General features: G+C 37.5%; 1 protein-coding gene across 18 annotated transcripts in view; it reads left to right on the forward strand.

Annotated features, from left to right (window-relative positions):
- Positions 1-19,412, forward strand: part of PRUNE2 (prune homolog 2 with BCH domain) — a 197,586-nt gene that overhangs the window by 26,818 nt on the left and 151,356 nt on the right. For 17 of the 18 annotated variants that reach the window (XM_036433755.2, XM_036433758.2, XM_036433743.2 and 14 more), the window contains exons 2-4: positions 14,843-14,947; positions 16,649-16,851; positions 18,837-19,000. In XM_036433755.2, the coding sequence (XP_036289648.1) occupies positions 14,843-14,947; positions 16,649-16,851; positions 18,837-19,000 (472 nt within the window). Of the gene's footprint in view, positions 1-14,842; positions 14,948-16,648; positions 16,852-18,836; positions 19,001-19,412 lie in introns of those variants that run through there. The other variant, XM_036433757.2, reaches the window with a different exon arrangement.

Below are 19,412 nucleotides of genomic sequence, written 5' to 3' on the forward strand. Positions count from 1 at the left end.
CTTAGACTCATAAAATCATATTATCCCAAGTTGGAAGGGTCTTGAAGAATCTTCTTGCTTAGAAGACTTGAAGCCCTTTGTTGGGAAAGCTTATCCTTATCAGAAGGTGGTACTCATTTCATATTAATATGTTTAGGCTTTTAAAATATCAGTGGAATATATAGGATTTCTATTTGTACTTATTTCTCTATCTATCCTCATCTATATATTCTGTGCCATATGGCATGTATTTTAATAACATTTATTGAATAACTAACTACTCTGTGCCAAATACTATTTAGTTTGAAAGAATTCACTATTTTATAAAATATTTTGAAAAAGGGGAAAGAGACAGAGAGAGGGGGGGAGGGGAAAGAGAGAGAGGTCACCTAAAAGGTGAGGGTTCTTCTGTCACAGAAAAACACACAGTGCAATAAATAATGGCATCATTAAAAACTGTCATCTTTGCAAAGTACAGTAATTGCTCTGCATATCCCTTGCACATTTCCCCGTGAACCTGCATAAATGCGCCTTGCTGGAAACGCACCTTCTCCTGCTTCCAGCCGCTTATCTGTTCATTACTGTCATGTCGGAGCGGGTTTCAGACATGCCAGGTGTGCAGTGTCACCTGCCTGACGTCCGCTCCAAATTCTGACATTCACACACGTGAGTATTAAAGCAATAGATCTTCCTTATGACAACAAAAAGCTGACTGCAGAAAAGCAAACACTTCTGGGAAAAGTCTTCCGAGCGCATCTGGGCTCATTCCTGGGAGGAGAAAACCTGACTAATTAGCCCAGGCCCTTCCAATCTGAGAGGGAAGAAATAATTACAGCATCGGGAGCAACCTGTGCTTTGGAAGGCGACAGGTTCAGAGGACCTGATCAGAGACAAGGCTCACAATAGGAAGTTCCGGGAGCTTAGTAGAGAGTGATTTTTTTTCCTTCTTCTTTTCCATAAAGACTGATTAAAGAAAAATTAAAATATCTATGAATCATAAACTTCCCAATAAAATTCATATATTTAAATTTAAAAAGTAAATTCCTACAACTTACAATAACTTGAAAGAACAGAAAAATAGCAAGAAAAAAATTAAATGTATTTAATTATTAAAATACTTATCTTCAGAGAAATTTGAGAAGTAGTAATGCAAGCCCAGCTTTCTAGTCTTGTTCTTTTTCCATCTTGAATGATGGTATATTTTGAAGTGTGGTGGGTGGGGTTTTGTCCACCCCAGGGCAGAAGTTCTTTGTCCCAGAGATGCTGCTGTGAGAGGCTCAAACAGGGAGTGTGTAAATGACCCACATGGGAGGACTTTCATCTTATAGGGTTCCTTTGGCCCATATCAATCCACAGTGCAGCCACTGGGTAAAGAGGGTGACTAAACTATTTTAAAAAATAAAATCCTACGTAAGTGTTAATACCCTGTTTCCCCGAAAATAAGTGTCTTATATTAACTTTTGCTCCCAAAGATGCGCTAGGTCTTATTTTCAGGGGATGTCTTATTTTTCCATGAAGAAGAATACGGTACACATTTATTGTTAAATGAAAATAAAGGAAATTTATTACCTGTATACGGTATGGTAGTTGTCAACACAAACCAGACAAACTGTGAATCCTACAGTATCAAGAATTTACTCATTTATTCAATGACAATCATCTTCTGGAACATCATCATAACAATCCAATTCCTGAATTTCCTGGTGAATTTCTTGTGACTCCATTTCTTTCAGAATCAGTGGACCAAATCTCTCATGTTTAGCAATAGCATTCTGAGACAGAGCCTGGGGGGCCTTATTTTCCGGGAGGATGCCTTATATTGCACTCAAAAGGAAACCTGTAAGTAGGTCTTATTTTCGGAGGATGCCTTATTTTCGGGGAAACACAGTAGTAATATCTCTTCCTCTTCATTCCTAGATATACCTCATTCAAGAGGTTGTTCATAGTGAACAACAGTAAACTGGACCAGACCTTAAGAGTATTGTGTAGACATCATAGCAACCCACCAGCACGTGTCTGCACAAAGATGAACACTTTGTTTTTCAGAGGTTCTATGTTCTTAGTACAGGCCTTGGAAATGTGTTAGGAAGGATAGACAAAGACAGGTAAATTGGAAAATTTTAAAGGCCACCATATCTTCTTCTACTTTATGTCTTTTATTCCCAGTTCTTTATAGAAGTTACTATAAAAGTTTTACAGAAACATTTAGTGCATGTCATATAGGTACAGAGAGTCATCCTCAGTTTTCCCATGATTTACAGATAAGAAACAGTTTGTAAAGAAACCTCCATCTCTACCCACCTCTGTTCACAATGCATTTCTTCTTTCTGTAGATGGGGACAGTGAAAAACAGGGAAGCAGGTCTGAGTGCTTTAGTGAATCAAGATTAAAATAAAAATTTGGGGCTATTTCCCCACCTTTCATCAATTACTCTTGACTTACTGCAGCCAGGATAAATGTTTAGACACATGAACATAGGAGTAACATTAGGCTGCCAACATGAAGAGGGAAAAGATGCAATACCACAAAAGTAAAGCAAGGTGAAGGCTCCCCGCCCTTTGTTTTCCTCCAGTAATTTTTCTGATATGAAGTCAACCTGGCAGTCCCTGGAAGTATCGCTGAATTAGCCCTAAATTTTAGTTCCACTGAGAACGTATTCCCTATTTGATGGCATCACAGAAGATTTTGTTTGAATCATGCATCAGGGTGGATGGGGTGGCTTTGGTTGGTCTGAGATGGTTTGTTATTTCTTTGCTATGTGCTGATGGCATTGTGAGCACTGCTATTTCCCTCCACCCCTTTCCTATAAGACAAAGATAAGAAAGAATGTTCGAGAGGGTGTGGTGTGTGTGTGAGGGTTTGTGGGAGAGAATGTAGTAGGAGATAAGGGAGGAGAAAGACGCATGAGGTGGCAAGCAGGTCATTTTCCCATTTTGCTATTCTATTTGCAATTTGGACTTTAGCTGCTTATGAACTCAGAATTTGGGTTCATTTACTACTTTGGTCCATTCTTTCAACAGATATTTAGTTAAATGTTTTTACCAGGTGCAATTCTAAGTGCTGACTTACTTCTACAGGTAGAAACCAAAGACATGCTCTGAGTAGTTACCAAGGGGGTTCATTCAAGAGACTGGGATTTTCATAAAACTCCATGAAAAAGACCTCTCCTCCTAACTGGTTTGGCTCAGTGGATAAAGCGATGGCCTGCAGACTGAAAGGTCCCAGGTTCGATTCCGGTCAAAGGCATGTAACTTGGTTGCAGGCATATCCCCAGTAGGAGGTATGCAGGAGGCGGCTGATCAATGTTTCTCTCTCATTGATGGTTCTAACTCTCTATCCCTCTCCCTTCCTCTCTGTAAAAAATCAATAAAATATCTTTTTAAAAGAAAAAAAGAAAGAAAAAGACCTCCCTTCCGTTCTTTCTTCTCTCCTTACTTCCTCTTCCTTCCCCTTCCTACTCTCTTTCTTTTCTGCCCCTCTTTTCCTTTCTTTTTCCCCCCTCTCTTTCTTTCTTGTAAGTCTTTTTGTTTATTTATCACTGAATTCAGAAACAAATACATCTTGAGAAAATGTATTAAAAAGATTTTTTATTAGCTCATATCAGAAAACCACAGCAAACTTAAAGGATGAGGAAAGTAGGAGTTTGTGTCTTTTCTTCTCTTACTCTGAGGTCCACTACCTCACTTGGGAAATCATTGCTAGGTTTCAACGGGGTGAATCCTAAGGCGTCTTCTAGCTCTAATGTTAAGCAAATCTGAAAAATATAACACCCATAAGTCTCTCTGAAGTACTTGATCTAGCGAAACTCAATCAGTCCCTTTCAAGAACAAAATGCAGATGTATTCTGTGGTTAACAGAAGCCAGATGGCCCATGGGAGCTAATCATGAGTCCCCTTTAAGGCCATGGTTCCCAAAACAGCCACATGATTCTCAGACTCCCCTGCAGACTAGGAATCTGAATACCAGGAGTGGGGCTCAGCAGTGTGCATTACAATAATGCCCTATAGGTGATCCTAGTTCAGTCAGCAAAGCGTGAGTGTCACCCATGTGGGAACCATAGCGTGCTTTTCTTCTGAGAGGCAGGATCCAGGAAGGAAGGAGCAGCCAGGTGCCACTGTGGGGAAAAATACTGGAGTATGTTTTTTCAGGTCATTAGATACTGATCTAACTCATTTGTTTGGTAATAGCAGCTTTGCTTCTATTTTATGGATATTCTATAATTTATTCAACGATCCTTGATTGTTGTACATTGAGGTTGTTTTTTATTTTTATTCTCTCCATTAGAAATACCACTTCAATAAACAATTCTTTGGGATTTTATTACTTATCCATATTTAACAATGGATTTATTTTATTTTTAAATTTAATTTATTTTTAAATTAAAAACCTTTTTTTTCCTTCCAATTACAGTTGGCATGCAATATGATATTAGTTTCAGGTGTATGGCATAGTGGTTAGACATTTATATAACTTAACACAGGGATCCCCATATGTCTAGTACCCACCTGACACCATACATAGTTATTACAATATTATTGACTATATTTCCTATGCGATACTTTGTAAATGCCAATTTGTACTTCTTAATTCCTTCATCTTTTCCACCCAGTCTGCAATGCTCCTCCCATCTGGCCACCATTTGTTCTCCGTATCTATGAGTTTAACAATGGGTTTTTAAATAAGGATAAGAAATTTAGATATATTCACAGTTATTGTGATTTTATTTCTATAGAACAAATTACTAGGAGTGGAATTAAAAGGTTGGATCAGAAAGTGTGAGCATCTGCATTTTAATGGATGCTGTCAAATTATTCCCACATTGGTTGTAGTATCCCTAACTGCTACCTACAGTTTAACTGGGAATGGGTGTTAATACTCTTAATTTTTTGCCAATTTGATAGGCAAAAAAAAACGCAAAAAACATTTTATTGTTGGTCTAGTTTGCATTCCATGACTATTAATGAGATTGGATTTCTTTTCATATATTTATTTTTTTCTCTGATAATTGCCTGCTTATATCCTTTACCAATTATTCCATTGTTTTTTTAAAATCATTACCTAGGAAATTTTCATGTGTTAGGAATATTGCCTTTTTAATGGCAAGCTGGTGAAAATATTAGGCAAATATTATCTCCCACTCTATAGTTTCTCTTTTATCATTCTTTTTGGTGCTGTTGTCTTACCAAATTCCACTGCTTTTAAAGACATTCCTTAATGACACATTTAACAGCACACATTTAATTCAAAGGTGCATTATCATTTTTACATGAAGCTAATTACAAAACAGAGGAATAAGTGCATTCCAGTCAAGAGCTAGGAGACCAGGGCTGTTTTCCACGGCTCTCCTCCAGCAGTCTGGTGAGTACTATTGCAACCTTTTCAGAAAGCAGAGTAAATAGATTGAGGAGAAGATGGCACAGAATGTTCTATTGCTCTCCAGTATTTGAAACGATGTCATCATAAATAATGCATGCTTATTGCATATCTAATGCAACTTATTGAACAAGTTGTTCCATAGATGCCCATGGCCAAAGAACAAAGTAATGCCTACTGTTACGAGGGTTGAAAATGTTAATCACATTTTAACAGTTTATTTATCAAGGAGATTAGGACAAAAAACCTAAAAGATATGAAGAGAAAAATTTATTTAAAAAAATAATATATTCATATGAAGAAAATGGCCTAAAGCACTCATAATAAATCTAAACTAACATTAAAATATTATTTTACTGGTCAAAATGAAAATGCTTAAATACAGTTGAAGGTTTGAAAATCAGGTATTTCTGTGGGCAAAAAAAAAAGTAACTTTCTATAACCCTTCTGGTGAACATCAAAATATGTACATTCTTTGACCCAGAAATGTAAAATTCAGGCATTGACACTGGAGAGATAACTAGGGCTAGACACAAAAATTATCTTTCAAATATTTACTGTGGTTTTATTTAACTAAAAAATTAGGGTAAATTAAATCTAAAATAATAAGATATTGGCTAAATAAATTTGAGTGATCCATATTAAAGAATACTACATATATTAAATGTCATAATTATTAATTTATTTTTTTCAATATTTATTGACCACTTACTCTGTGCAAAGTAATAGCCTGGCAGCTGGGGTCACAAAAGCAAACATATATCACCCCTGGCTCTCACAACATTTATATTTTAGAATTTTGGAAGAACACTTAGAATGTTGTTAAGAAAATGGTTACAAAATATTACATATAATAATAATAGTATTACAAAAGAGAACACATAAAAGTATAGAAAAAGTTGGAAGGAATATATTAAATATTCATGATTAACTTTGGATCTTGAGGGGTTTTTTTTGTCCTTTATGAGTTTCTACATTTTCCAAATGTTTTATGATGAACATATATTATTTTATAAAATAACTAATGTATAAACCTTAGATGTAGATTTCTATGCCCACGTATCAGAGATGTCCTTTCTCGTTTGGTTTTTAAAACTCTTTTATTGCCTTTGATGTTAATCATTTAGTAAAAGAAACTCTTCTAAGCTTTCCATAAAGTTCAGGTATCTCCTAGTGGTTTTAAATTTTGGAATGACTCCAACCTGGAGTTCTGCATTTAAAAAAAACACACCATACATATAGATAGATATAGATATAGATGATATAGATATAGATATAGATATAGATATAGTATATATAGTATATAGATATAGACATATAGACATATAGACATATAGATATAAATATGTATGTATATGTGTATATATATGTATATATATACATATATAAATATATCAACTTACTGAACAAGTTGCATTAGATGTCTGTATGCCCCCTACTGGGGATCAAATCCAAATCCAGGCATATGCTCTGACCAGAATCGGACTGTGACCTCCTGGTTTATAAGTTGACGCTCAACCACTGAGCCACCGGGCTGGGCTGGAGATCTATCTTAGCTTGAGCTTCCATGACAAAATAGCCTAGACTGAGTGGTTTAAACAACAGAAATTTATTTCTCATGGTTCAGGAGTCTGGAAGTCTAAGAGCAGGGTGTCAACATAGTGGGGTTCTGGTGAGAGCTCTCTTCTTGGCTATGGACAGCCTTCTTCTCCATGTGATGTGATCTCACTTGGCAGAGAGAGAGAGGGAAAGAGAGAAAAAGTTCAAGCTGTCCAGCGTGTCTTCCTAAAAGACACGAACCCTGTCTTGAGGGGCACACCCTCATGCCTTCATCTAAATCTAATTATTTCCCACAAACCCCATTTCCAAATACCATCACACTGAGGGGTAGGGCTTTGATATGAATTTTGGTGGTGCACATTTCAGTCCATAGCAAGCACAGTAAAGAGGCACAAACAGTGGAAGATTAAAAGAGGCAGCAGTAAGCCTTGTGGACCTGGGTGTGCATCCATATAAAGCCAGATGAAAAAGACTATAACTCAAGTTTGAAATGGGAAAGTTTGAGAGATTATAAAGACCTATAAAATCATGAAGGACAAACTTCTGGGATGGGACAACTGCATAAGCTAGAAGGAAGTAGTACTTAAATGAGAGATTGAAGAGCCTTACCCAGTTGGTAATAAATGTATGGACCCATTTCCCCCAACAGTGGAATGGCTGGAATATGAGCATCTTTTAGGAATCTATGAAGAATAATCTCTATAGGGCCTTTCCGAAAGCTATGGATTTGGGAGGACCATCCTTTATATTTGGTGCTGTGGAGGGAAAATAATGGTGCTGTTCCCCAAAAGTTGTCTTTTGAGGGTACTTTTAGAAAGAGAACCTTAAAAACAAATTAAGTGCTGTAAGTAAGAACAATTTTGGCTCAAATCATTATAATGATCCAGAAGGTGTAGAGCAACCATATATGAGGTCACTCCTTTTGAAAACACTCTGCTTTCAAGATGGGCAGCAAATGGGTTGTAGGAGAACAGATTCAGCTGAAAAGGCAAAGGAGTGGCTGAGTCCATGTCCAATACTCCAGCTGAAAGAAGCCTGACCTCAAGGGAACTGGGGACCCAGACTGCAAACCAAGAAGGGCCTCGGGCAACAACTGGGTTTACCCTTTGGTTCCCTCATCACCTACCCATGATGGTTTCTTGAATTTGATGGTATAGAAAATGATACAGGTGCACATGATCTGAGCTATATATGTGACTTTGTTCATACTGACTCCCATCCCCCATTTTCCCCAAATGAGAAATCTTTAAAAAGGGCATTTTCCAATATGGCAAAGAGAAGGCTGAGGGGGGGAAGGAGGGATATTGTTGGGATAGTTGGGTGGGCAGTGAGGGAAGAGGTTATAGTCAATATATACCTATCTGCATTGAGTAGGTTTAGTTTTATAATCAGTGAGATAATTAAATTACCATAAAATCATTTGAGTCTCATCATTGAAAGCTTTTTGCCTTTTCTTAATTTGGTGGTTTATAGTCATCTATTATGTCACCAACTAAATTAAGACACTTATGAGAAGATTAAATATAAAATGTCTATGTCCTGAATTTGTAGATTCTGGTAAATGTTTCTCCTTTGATAGCTCTCAAAGTGGCCTTCAGGTCACTTATGATTGTTTAATAATTAATCATGAAAATAAAACAGGATTAGGTGGCCAGTGGGCTAGAGTTTCCTATTTTTCAATATCATGGAGACTAGGAAAACAAAAAGGAACAAGGCACCTATGCTGGTTCCAGAAATTCTATATACACATACCGCACCCCACCCCCCCGCCCCGCCCTAACCACAACTCCCAGCTACCACCCTCCAATACACAGACATGTATCCATGTAATAGTTATCATTAAGCCAGATAGAATGAAGTTTTGGTCATGGAAAAAGATCCATAGTGATTTTGTTAAGTGAAAATAAAAGGAACTTTCTAAAGAACAGGAATAGAAGCAGCCCATTTTTGTGAAGCATGTGTGCATATATATATGTGCATAAATATAAATGTGAAATAACAATATGTTAACAAAGCAGTTGTCATTGTTTTGTTAATGTTGTTGTGTCTGACTTATTCTAATGGCATGTATTTATTTTCTTACCAGAGAAATAAAGAAAAATAAAGAATGAAATACAAAAGTTCCAATTGGTGGGGGAATCCTCGCATCCTAGAAACCTTGTACCGAGTAATAAGCATTTCGTTCTTTAAAAAGCAAAACAAAAAAACTTTCGGTTGATGCCATGTTATTCCCTCCAGCATTCTCTCTCTCTCTCTCTCTGGGTCCCAACCTTTATCCAGGTAATGATAAGATTATAAGAATTTCAGGAGCTCCAATTCTAGAAATCATTTTAAACCCAAAGCCACTATCAAGAGGTGCCTCGTTTGTTTACCAAATGAACAAAGGATGTGACTTCATCCATATCTGGCAGAGCCGGTCAAAGGGTTTTTGTCCTTGCCTTTGGAGGACCAGGTTGCTCTGGGAATCTCCACAGCTCCCTTAGTCCTTGCTGCTAATTGGACTGTGGTTCTTTAGGCATCTCCTCCCACCTGGCTTTGCTGGTGGAGTCAGGACTTTCAGGCACATGAGGAGCCTGTTAGTTTCCTCCTGCCAGACCTCTGAGTCTTCTAACTTAGAATCATGCCAGCCACAGGTGCATGGGGTCTCCTGGGGAGGAAGAGGACTGTTTTCTGAACCACCCACAGCCAGCCTCCAGGAAGGAAGTCCCTTTGTTGATTTGGAGTTACTAAGTCATCAAGGAAGCGCTAGCTCACCAGCCAACTCTCTTCTATGGCTGAGATGATTTGGAGATACCATCCAATAAATTCAAGAAACTTCCTTTTCTCTCGCTTCTTCGTGTGCTGGTTAAGGGTAGGGACTAAGAAAGGTGTCCTGATTTAATTTGTGAGGGAAGAGATTGGCCGACTTCTGTGAGTTTTGTTTACAATGTTTTTAATACAAAATAATTTTCAATAAATTATTTTTGAAAAAATTTTCATAAGGTTTTTAAGAAAAGGATTTAGGGAGAATAGGTATGGAGAGATCATGTATAGCTGTATTGCAAGGGCTTGTTGACTAAAGGTTTATTGTGGCATTTTAGATGTGGAAAGTTATAGGTGGGAGGAGCCTTATTTCTCAAGGGTGGAGTTATGAAAAAGCTGATGGAGGGGCCTGAGCTTTCAGCAGCCTCCTGGAAGCCCTCTTTCTAATCAATTCTGTTTTCTGTGGGTGTGTTTGAGGGTGCTTTTGCCTGAGAAGTGCACTTTTCTTTAATGGGCCATTGAATCCGAATGCTTAGGCATTGTGCTGGCTTTTAAACAGAGATAAGAGTAAACTTCATTAAGAAGTCTCATTTTAGTGATGTATAGAATTACATTTTGAAAGCATATTAAAGTTATGTCTGGGAATACTGGCATGTTCAATATATTTTCTTTTATACATTGTTTGTGAAAAGATTCCGTCCATCTACTTGGAAATGTAGATGACAAAGCAGTAAAGTATCTATTTCAACCCATTACCAGGATTCCGTTGTTTTGGTCTTGCACAGCGCCGTTTTTAGGCATTAGCAATGACTCCTCCTTGGTTCTTGGTGTGCCTGAGACTAGGGAATGAGTGTTTACTTTCCAGATCTATTCACTCCTGGCTAAGAGTTTACAAGGTCACATTTAGAGAATGTACACACTGGGCAGTAGTTATTTGTTGAACATGCTGGCATACTGTCACCTCAGGGCTTTGCACTTGGTATTCCCTTTGCCTGAGGTATCCTTGGGTCCCAGTTCCCTTCAGGTTTTTATTTCACTGTCACCTCAAATATACCTGATCTCAGCACACCAGTTCCCCTCCACTTACCATTCTCTAATTATTTGGTTCATGATCTCCTTGCACTAAATACAAGAGTCATATTGGCTGGGATTTTTGTCTGTTTGATTCACTATTATATCCCTAGGGCTTATTACTGAGCCTGACACAAACTGGTTTTTATTAGGTGAATGTCAGTAATTCATTGAATTGGTAAACTTGTCATATGTCATTTTTCCTTGGACACAATTTGTCTGTTTGTAAATAACCCAGAGCCCAATATGAGCTGTATTAAGGGATATATTATAGATATGAAGAGTGAACATCTGCAAGTCCGTGGAGGGGCCCCCAGACCTGCTGCAAGAGGTATAGAGTGTTGTCGTGTTCGGGAATCTCCTCTGAGTTCTGTTGACCAGTTTTACTGCTACATCTGCAGGTGGGGCCATTGCTACAGTAGACCCAGCACTGCAAAGATCCTTATTCCCTTCCCCGGACACTTGAAATCAGTCTCCAGACTTTTCTGCCTTGTCCCCGTCGTTGTTCTATTCACACTGCCAAGGTTGTTTGTTGGGGGAAGCTTGAAAGTGGGTCGATATTTTCTGGTTCTTGACCCCTCCCCCCCCCAGGTTGAAGAGCCAAATCTTGCGTATTCCTTGAACTTACCTTTTGGGTGAGTCTACACAACTAATTTCATGGTCTATTCCTACAAGCAGGCAGGAGTCAGTCCGAGCCTGGTTACTCTTTATTTCTACTTTGTGCCATCCTCTAATTATGTCTTATCAGTGGTTTTTGGTATCTGAGACTTTTTGAGGTTGAGCCTATCACTTTTAAGGCTTATTGGCAGGCACCAAAGGTTCTAGTTGTGATGTCCCTTCTGTCTGGTCCAACATTCCCAGCCCACGTGAAATTTCTGGTCATGTTTTGGGATTGTGGTATAATCCTAGGAAGGACTCCTTAGAATAAAAGTGGGTTACCTTGGTGAGTAACTCATTAACCCACGGGTACTCATTGGCATGGTCTCTCCATTGGAACTGCTGGTGGGGAAGCAGATAGATCCCTGAGACGTGGGCATCAGGATGGTAATTTTGATGTGGGAAGGTGGTGAGGGGAAGAGAGAGTTGGAGCCTGGAAACTTGCTGCGGGTGGCAGACATGAGCAAATTGCAAGAGAAGATGCCATGACTGTGAGGGAACGTGAGGTGTGGGAAGAAGGGAACTAAGAGGAGGAAGGAGAGAGCATGAAAAGGCAGGCATTTGGCACCAAAAAGAACCCTCCTAGTTTTGCACTAGGCTCTTCTATAGCCTGGCCTACAAGATGATATGAACTTTATTTCTCTTTAAATGAAGGACAAATAAATCCTAATCTTAGAAGATTTCTGAGTTGTAAGAATTGGTCCAAGATGCTCTGGGTTTATAGTCTATTTAGCTCATTTCTTTTTCTGAGTAGTAATTGGTCTGTACTTGGAAATGAATTGATGCATAAGTCTTCTTATTCCCACCCTCCTTCGCCCCAGCCATGTCTTCTTTTATGCAAGTATAGTGTTGAACACAGAGTTGTGCCTACAAATTATCAAATTTATATTAAAAAGCAAATAAGTCAGCTTTGACATAATATTGGTAGGATAAATGTCTGAAGCCTTGCTGTATTCAGAATGCATATTTAACATCCTCTTCTTTCTTCCACCCCATGCTTATTCGTTTTGTAGTCTCTGAGGTCGTTATGGCATTATAGAGTGGATGGTGCAGGGCAGAGCTAGGGTTCACTGAACTGGGTCACAAATTCTGAGAACAACCTTGGCCACATCACAGACTCCGTTGACGTGTACAAAGTGTTGTTAGTCTGCCTTAGAAGATCTGGGAGGAGAAATGAGGTAATGTCTACTCAGACCTTCAAGCTTCTCGGAAGAACAGCATTCTACAGTAATATGATTTCCTAATGCATTTGTTTGTATTGTAATGGAGTATAATTCCATTTACCTAAGTTTCTTTGGATGTCTCTAGAATATCTGACAGTCTTGGTCAGGGAAAGCAGTCCGGTTTTGCAAGTGAGAAGTGGGCCTAGAATAGAACCCTCAAAGGGTACTCAGCCAAATGAGCCAGCTGCAAATCTGTGAGATTAAGGGAAGGAAATTGAGAGAGGAAAATACGGGAGCTAGAGTTGATGGAGATGGGGGAGACAATTGGAATTATCTTCAGAGAGTTTATATCATACTTTTAAATCGTGTTGTTTTACTAAAGATTAATACTTCAATATATTTTAAAATGTGATTATTTTAATCGAGTAGTATTACATATTGCATGACTCATCTGTAATATTGATCCTGCTGTCATTCTCTATATTGGTAGACTATAACTCAGCTTCCTTTAAGATTTACTTTATTATGTTCCTTGGGCTAACCTGATTGTTTAATAACTTGTTCCAACTCTGTTACCCATAGTTCCATACCAATGCTAACAGATTTATAGATTCGTTTTTAAAATACTTGATAAATAACTAAAGAACACTTTACCTTTGTTCTGTAGATATGGGAATAATTAAGTCTTTTTATTGCAATAGTGCTGAGCAAGCTAATTTTTTTATATAATCTTTTTGAGCAGTATTACAATTGAGTTATCTTTCTAGTCAGTCCTAAAACAGAAGTTAAAACAAAAGATGAAAATGAGGAAAGTATATATATCCCTTTGCACTCCAAACCATTCTGGACATTGGCTACCAGCTACTCGACGCTACTTTGCGGTGGACACATGCGTTGAATTAACTCAATTCCCCGTAATCACTAATAAACTGCAATGTCCCCCCTGAGAGGGGACATCCAAGTGATATGCTAGAATTCCGATGTCCCCTGAGAGGGGACAGCGGAGTGCAAAGGGATATGTGTCATCTCTAATATACTATAAAGATGATAAGTTAGGTTACAATTATCATTACTGGACAATTTTGTTGTGACATTTTCTAGAAGTGGTTGGCTCCTTGGCATTTCAAAGCCAGTTATTCAAAAGGAGGTTAACTCTCTATAAAGGAACACTAACTATGGAGTTAACCAGGAAAGACAAGCATATATCTTCTCTTCCAGAGAGGTGATTATATACATTTTTAAACAGCAACTGATTTGTATTTTTAGAGGAATGATACTAATCATATTCCTTTCTTGGGAGCAAGATGGGGAGTGCTACAACTTTTATTTGCTAAATTATAGAGTATAATGCAGAGAGAACATCCTATTACCCAAATGCGACATGAAAAAAGTAAATTCCTACCAAAGTTTGTGTTGTATGCCAGGGATGTATGAAAAAAGGCACTTTGTCAAATTAAGAAGAACATTTTATATAAGAAAATGATGTGAATACTATGGAATTGCTTTTTAGAACAAAATAATCTTTTACCAAGAAATTATGACTCACAGTTACAGTTCATGTGAGCTAGACTGTGAATAATCTTAATAAAACCATTTTTTTTTTTTTTTTTTTTTTTTTTTTTTTTTTTTTTTGTGGAGGAGGTAATCCAGAGGACATAACTATAACTACCGGTTGATCTGTGAGCCAGACCCGGGCAATCAGAGGCCTCTCATGCCTTCTCCTGCCCCACAATGTATGTTCTGCCCACTGTTCCCACAGTGGGAACCTTTTACAAGGATGTAGTCTTGAGATAGTCTCTTGTTGAGACCCTCCATGACTGAACCCAGGGAAGGCCTCTATATAAATGTCTAAGATTCTGGCAGGAGGGTGCAGCGATCTCTTGCCTTGTGGCCACTCAAGTCAAGCTTTGTAAGTTCCCTGGCTCATTAAAACTGCCACCTACAAGCTGGAATGACCTGCCTCTTTCTTTGGTCGCTCTTTGCCCTCTGTGTATGAGGGCCAATTTCTGATTTTATCTGGGGAAACTCCCGAGGTTGTGAGCCAACAGTTGTCTGTTGCTGACAATTTATTAAAATTTGAATGAACATTTCTGAATGTTAACCGTATTGTGCAGTGTTGTGCATGTCTTGGTGTAAAACCTTCATGATAAATTTATGATTTTCTACATAAAATCATATGTACGAGTGAGTATGAGTGTAGCTAAGGCCATACTTAAAAAAAAAAAGATGGAAAAATGTCCTATTTATATTGGTCTGTTGCATGTTAAATTGTGATTATCTTTTTTCATTTATTTCAGAATCGAAGCAAACGCTTGGAGAAGGTCCATGTGGTTATTGGACATAAATCATGTGACTTGGATTCTCTCATTTCTGCCTTCACATATGCTTACTTTCTAGACAAGGTGAGGGAAAAGAAAATTATGCTTTTTAATTTGAATTGTGATGTAAAATTTAAGAACACACATTTTCTGGGAATATAAGAAACCTACTAATTTAAGTTTTCATGTTCTGGTTTATTGTTGCAGAGAACAATGCATTATAACCCATTAACCAATAAATATTTATTGATCACCTACTATGTTAGGCGTTGTTATGATTATTTCTTACCAATTCTCTTCATACAACATTATTTTAATAAGATCAATGTTTTCAAATTGAAAATAAAAAATGTTTTGTGATAGTTAATTAGTTGTATGAGAATTCAGAGAACTAACAATAGTAAGGGTCAGAATGCCTTGTTTTCCTTTATCATCCTTTTTGGAAAGTCTTTCCCTTGGAAGTAGAAAAATATGTGCAGAATAACCTGCATGAACACTACATGAAGCACAGAGCTCACTGTCTGAAATTTTCAGTAACAGAGATATTACATATCACATCTATATTGTTGTGGCCTTTTAGCCCTGACTGTGTACAACAAGGCCATTCTCAGTGAGAATCTCCCCTGAGTGAGAATCTTTGTACTCTGTAAAGTCGTCTCTAAGGGTGAAAAAGGCCTTTCAATAAGTTGTTGTAAATTTTCCATTCCCTAAAATTCATTAGCCCATGGTAATGCATTCTCTCAAAGCTGAAAAAGGTGCATTCTGAATATTTTGGTGCTATTTGCAATTTCACACAATTTTTAATTTTATGGAGTACATTAGATTTTTTATTCCCATTTTATATGGATCCTTGACTCTTAGATTATGCACAGTCAATCTAAGTGATTTAATTCACATGAAACCCAGTCTTCCAGGATGAGCTGAGGTGGCAAGAATGGCTTTAGGGCAGCAGCTGACCAAACTGCTAGGTCAGGTACCCTGATTTCTGCATACGGGCTTTATAGCAAATTTATCTTTAAAAAAAATTTTTTTTCCTTAAAATTTGTTGAACCTTACAAGGTAGATTAATTGGTATGCGGAGATAAGTGTGCCTGTGACAAGGCATGCATATTAAACACTTATCTTATTAACTGGATTTTTGGTTCCTAGGGAAAAAAAATGCCTGTCTCAATAACATAGAATTGACTGAATCAGACTGACATTTAGACTGATAGTGGCATGGATTCTTAAGGAAATCATATACTAGTTATACCACTTTTCAGTCCACAGGCCGATGCTCTTATCCACTGGGCCAAACCAGTTAGTTACTCCAACTTTTCTTGAGTAATTGAAGGACTTAACTATTCTGAGCTTGGATTTTTTGCAGATAAACAATGGGCTGGAACTGAGTGACAGGCATCCCATGGAGATGGGACATGCATGGCTTTCTGTGTCACCACAGTCCTCACCTGCCCTATTTCAGTCATCCTAAGTTTCTGCTGATTCCATAAAGAGGTGTGAATTTATATCCCATGAAGAGCAGAATGTATACATTTTTTAAAAAAATATAAGAGACAAAATATTTTAAATAAGGCATGAGAATTTTAATGTAGGGTGAAAAACATTAGGGGCCTCTTATGGATAAAGCTCTGCTAATGGTGTTTAGGTAAAGTTGGTTATGAAGGTCAAATGGCTTAATGAGGCCAAAGGACCTTTGTACCCTTCACTGGTGGAACTCAGCTTGAGAAAATGTGGATGTACTCTTTCCTCCTGCCATTGTCAGAAAATGAACTCTTTTCTCCGTAGGTCAGTCCCCCGGGGGTTCTCTGTTTGCCAGTGCTGAACACACCCAGGGCTGAGTTCAGCTACTTCACCGAGACAAGGTTTATTCTGGAAGAGCTAAACATCTCTGAATCATCCCACATCTTCCGAGATGAAATTAACCTGCATCAGCTGAACGATGAAGGAAAGTTATCTATGACACTCATTGGCAACAACGTGCTGACGAGGTGAGGCTCTGGAGGTCTGGTCTTTTCAGGAAGGCTCTTCTGGGCAAAGTATCACCTCGTTCACCATTTTTGTGGTTCAGGGAAATGTGAAAGGTAGAGGACATTCAGAGGAAAGGAAATATTTTTTTCTTCTTTTATGGCAAAATCTGGGATATGCCAATTTTCTGTTTTTACTTTGGCATTTCAAACATAATGACGTCTTTGAGTGAAAAGTTCTTGTAAAATTGACCAAAATTATAATTTTAAACCACTTCAAACACTTGTTGTAGCAAGGCAACTCTCGTGTGTATTGATGCTGCAGATGGGTAAGAAAGAAAAGTAGAAATTAAACACTAAATAAAATGAGAGTTTCTTAAGAAAGAAATCTCAGTAGTGAAATGAAAATTTATGTAGATGGGCTATGAACATCATTTGTTCATTGGCTCATCACTCATAGCATTATTATACTTTAAGAGCAGGATAGACATATATATATATATATATATTTTTTTTTTAAGTTCATGTCATTTGAACTCTATTTCATGGACAAAAACCTTTTCATCTAGGGTTGCAAATGACCTACCCAAGGTACCACATGCAGTTAATAGAGGAGTTTTGATGAAAACTTGGGTTTTCTTCCTCCTTCAATAAGTACAATACTTAAGAATTGCTAACTAATATAAGAATCTAAAGGGTATGTAAAGAGTAATAAGACAAATTACTCAAGGACCTTACAACCAAATACAAAGATTCCTTTGATAAGCTTTCTAGTGCTACTACATGAAGAATCAGAGTTAAACATCTGAGTGGTTTTAGATGTTGGGATTTTTTTTTTGCATACTTTTCCAATTTGCTAATTATTGATGACATTAACCAGTGGATATTGACTTTAGTATACATAAAATAAAAGCATGTACAATATCTAATTTTTTAACCTTTTTTAGAAAGCATATTTCGTTAATATATTGTAATGTTAGGTATGCAGTTATAAAATGTTTTCACAATAATTCCCCATGATGTTTGAAACACAAAGTTCTTTTGACTAATATTTATCTATCAGTTATTGATAACTGACTGAGAGGTATTGGTAGGTTATTTGACTGACTTCTTTTATCTGTATTCAGAATGATCACATGCTTTACTAAATTTATGTTAACCTTTCAGACCAACAAATGCAAGTAGATATTTAAAAAAAAAAAAACAGTTGAAAAATTCCAAAGGGCTGAGCTATGAAAAATATGTATTAGTTGAAATCTTTAGAAGAGTTTTGTTACCAATTAAAATTGAAAAACTTTGCTTGTTTTGAGACTGAAGTTGTGAACTCTGGCTTTGAGATAGTTTATGAAATAGAGTGCTTTCTGAGAATAGAGCTCTTCACTTCCTTCATTACTACTCATTTGGCTTTGGCACAAGAGAGAATAAAGTTAGTTTTATCCAGATTTTTCTTCAGAAGTAAATAAACTCATGGTATTTTTTTCTCCAGCACTATGACTGGATATGCAAATGTTGGAACCAGATTGTCAGAGTCTAAATCCAATCCAATCTACTTACATACAGGCTTTCTGGCCTTGGACAAATTTCTTAACCTCTTCATTCCCCTGTCTCCCTATTTGTAAAGTGGAAATTTTAATAAAATCCATTTCATAGGATCATTTTATAGTATAAAATGTGATAATACTTTGAAAGTATTTATAACAGTATCTGACCCATAGTGGAAGCTCAACAAATTTAGCAATTATTATTATTATTATTATTATTATTATCTAGTAGCAAAGTGAAAGAGGAGTACAAAGGTGTGAAGGCACTCTAAGAATTTTGGGGGACATAATTAGTTAACATGAAATGTGAAAACACATAGAATAAGGTTCTTCTGAGTCATATGCACTTACTTATAGTTTTGGCTATTGAGAGGAAATCATTTGTGTGGGAGAAGACATTAAGTAATTTCCCAAAGTAAGAAAACATGCCATATTTCTTTCTCTTCCTCTCCTCCATTTGCTTTCCAGTGAGGACAAAGCTTTAGAATCGGCTGTTGTCAAAGTCATTAGTCCAGTTGAGCAGAGCAATGCTGGGCTTGGGTTCGGTGAGTCTTTCTCCTCCCTCGTGGTGAAAGAGATTCTCCAGGAGGCTCCTGAGCTCATCACTGAGCAGCTGGCTCATCTCCTCAGAGGTGAGATGACTCTTTCTATTAAATACTGGAAGGCTTAATGGAGTGTCTCTCGACTTGCTCATGCAGAAAGAGTGCGATCCATTCTTGGGTTAACAATCCCTTTAAAGACCACGGGAAGCTTCATCAGAGAGGCAGGGAGTAAAGAGTTTGTTAAAGAGTAGCATTATATAGAATATTAAAAATGTGCATTTAAAAATAGGCATGACGGATCTTTGCTGTTTCGAGGCTAGAATATTAAATGGAACTCCCGCACCTCTGTTGGGGAGCTGGAAGCGCTCCTCTCATCCTTTCACAGCTCCCAGAGGTGTTTCTTGCCCCACAGTGTGAATATAGGCCAGACTTCCACGTCCTCATTGAATATCTGCTAACGCTGATACGTGCTTGGTTTATATAATACTGTTTGGATGGCAAA

Source organism: Pipistrellus kuhlii, unplaced genomic scaffold, assembly GCF_014108245.1.
Source record: "Pipistrellus kuhlii isolate mPipKuh1 unplaced genomic scaffold, mPipKuh1.p scaffold_m20_p_12, whole genome shotgun sequence".
Taxonomy (NCBI): Eukaryota; Metazoa; Chordata; class Mammalia; order Chiroptera; family Vespertilionidae; genus Pipistrellus; species Pipistrellus kuhlii.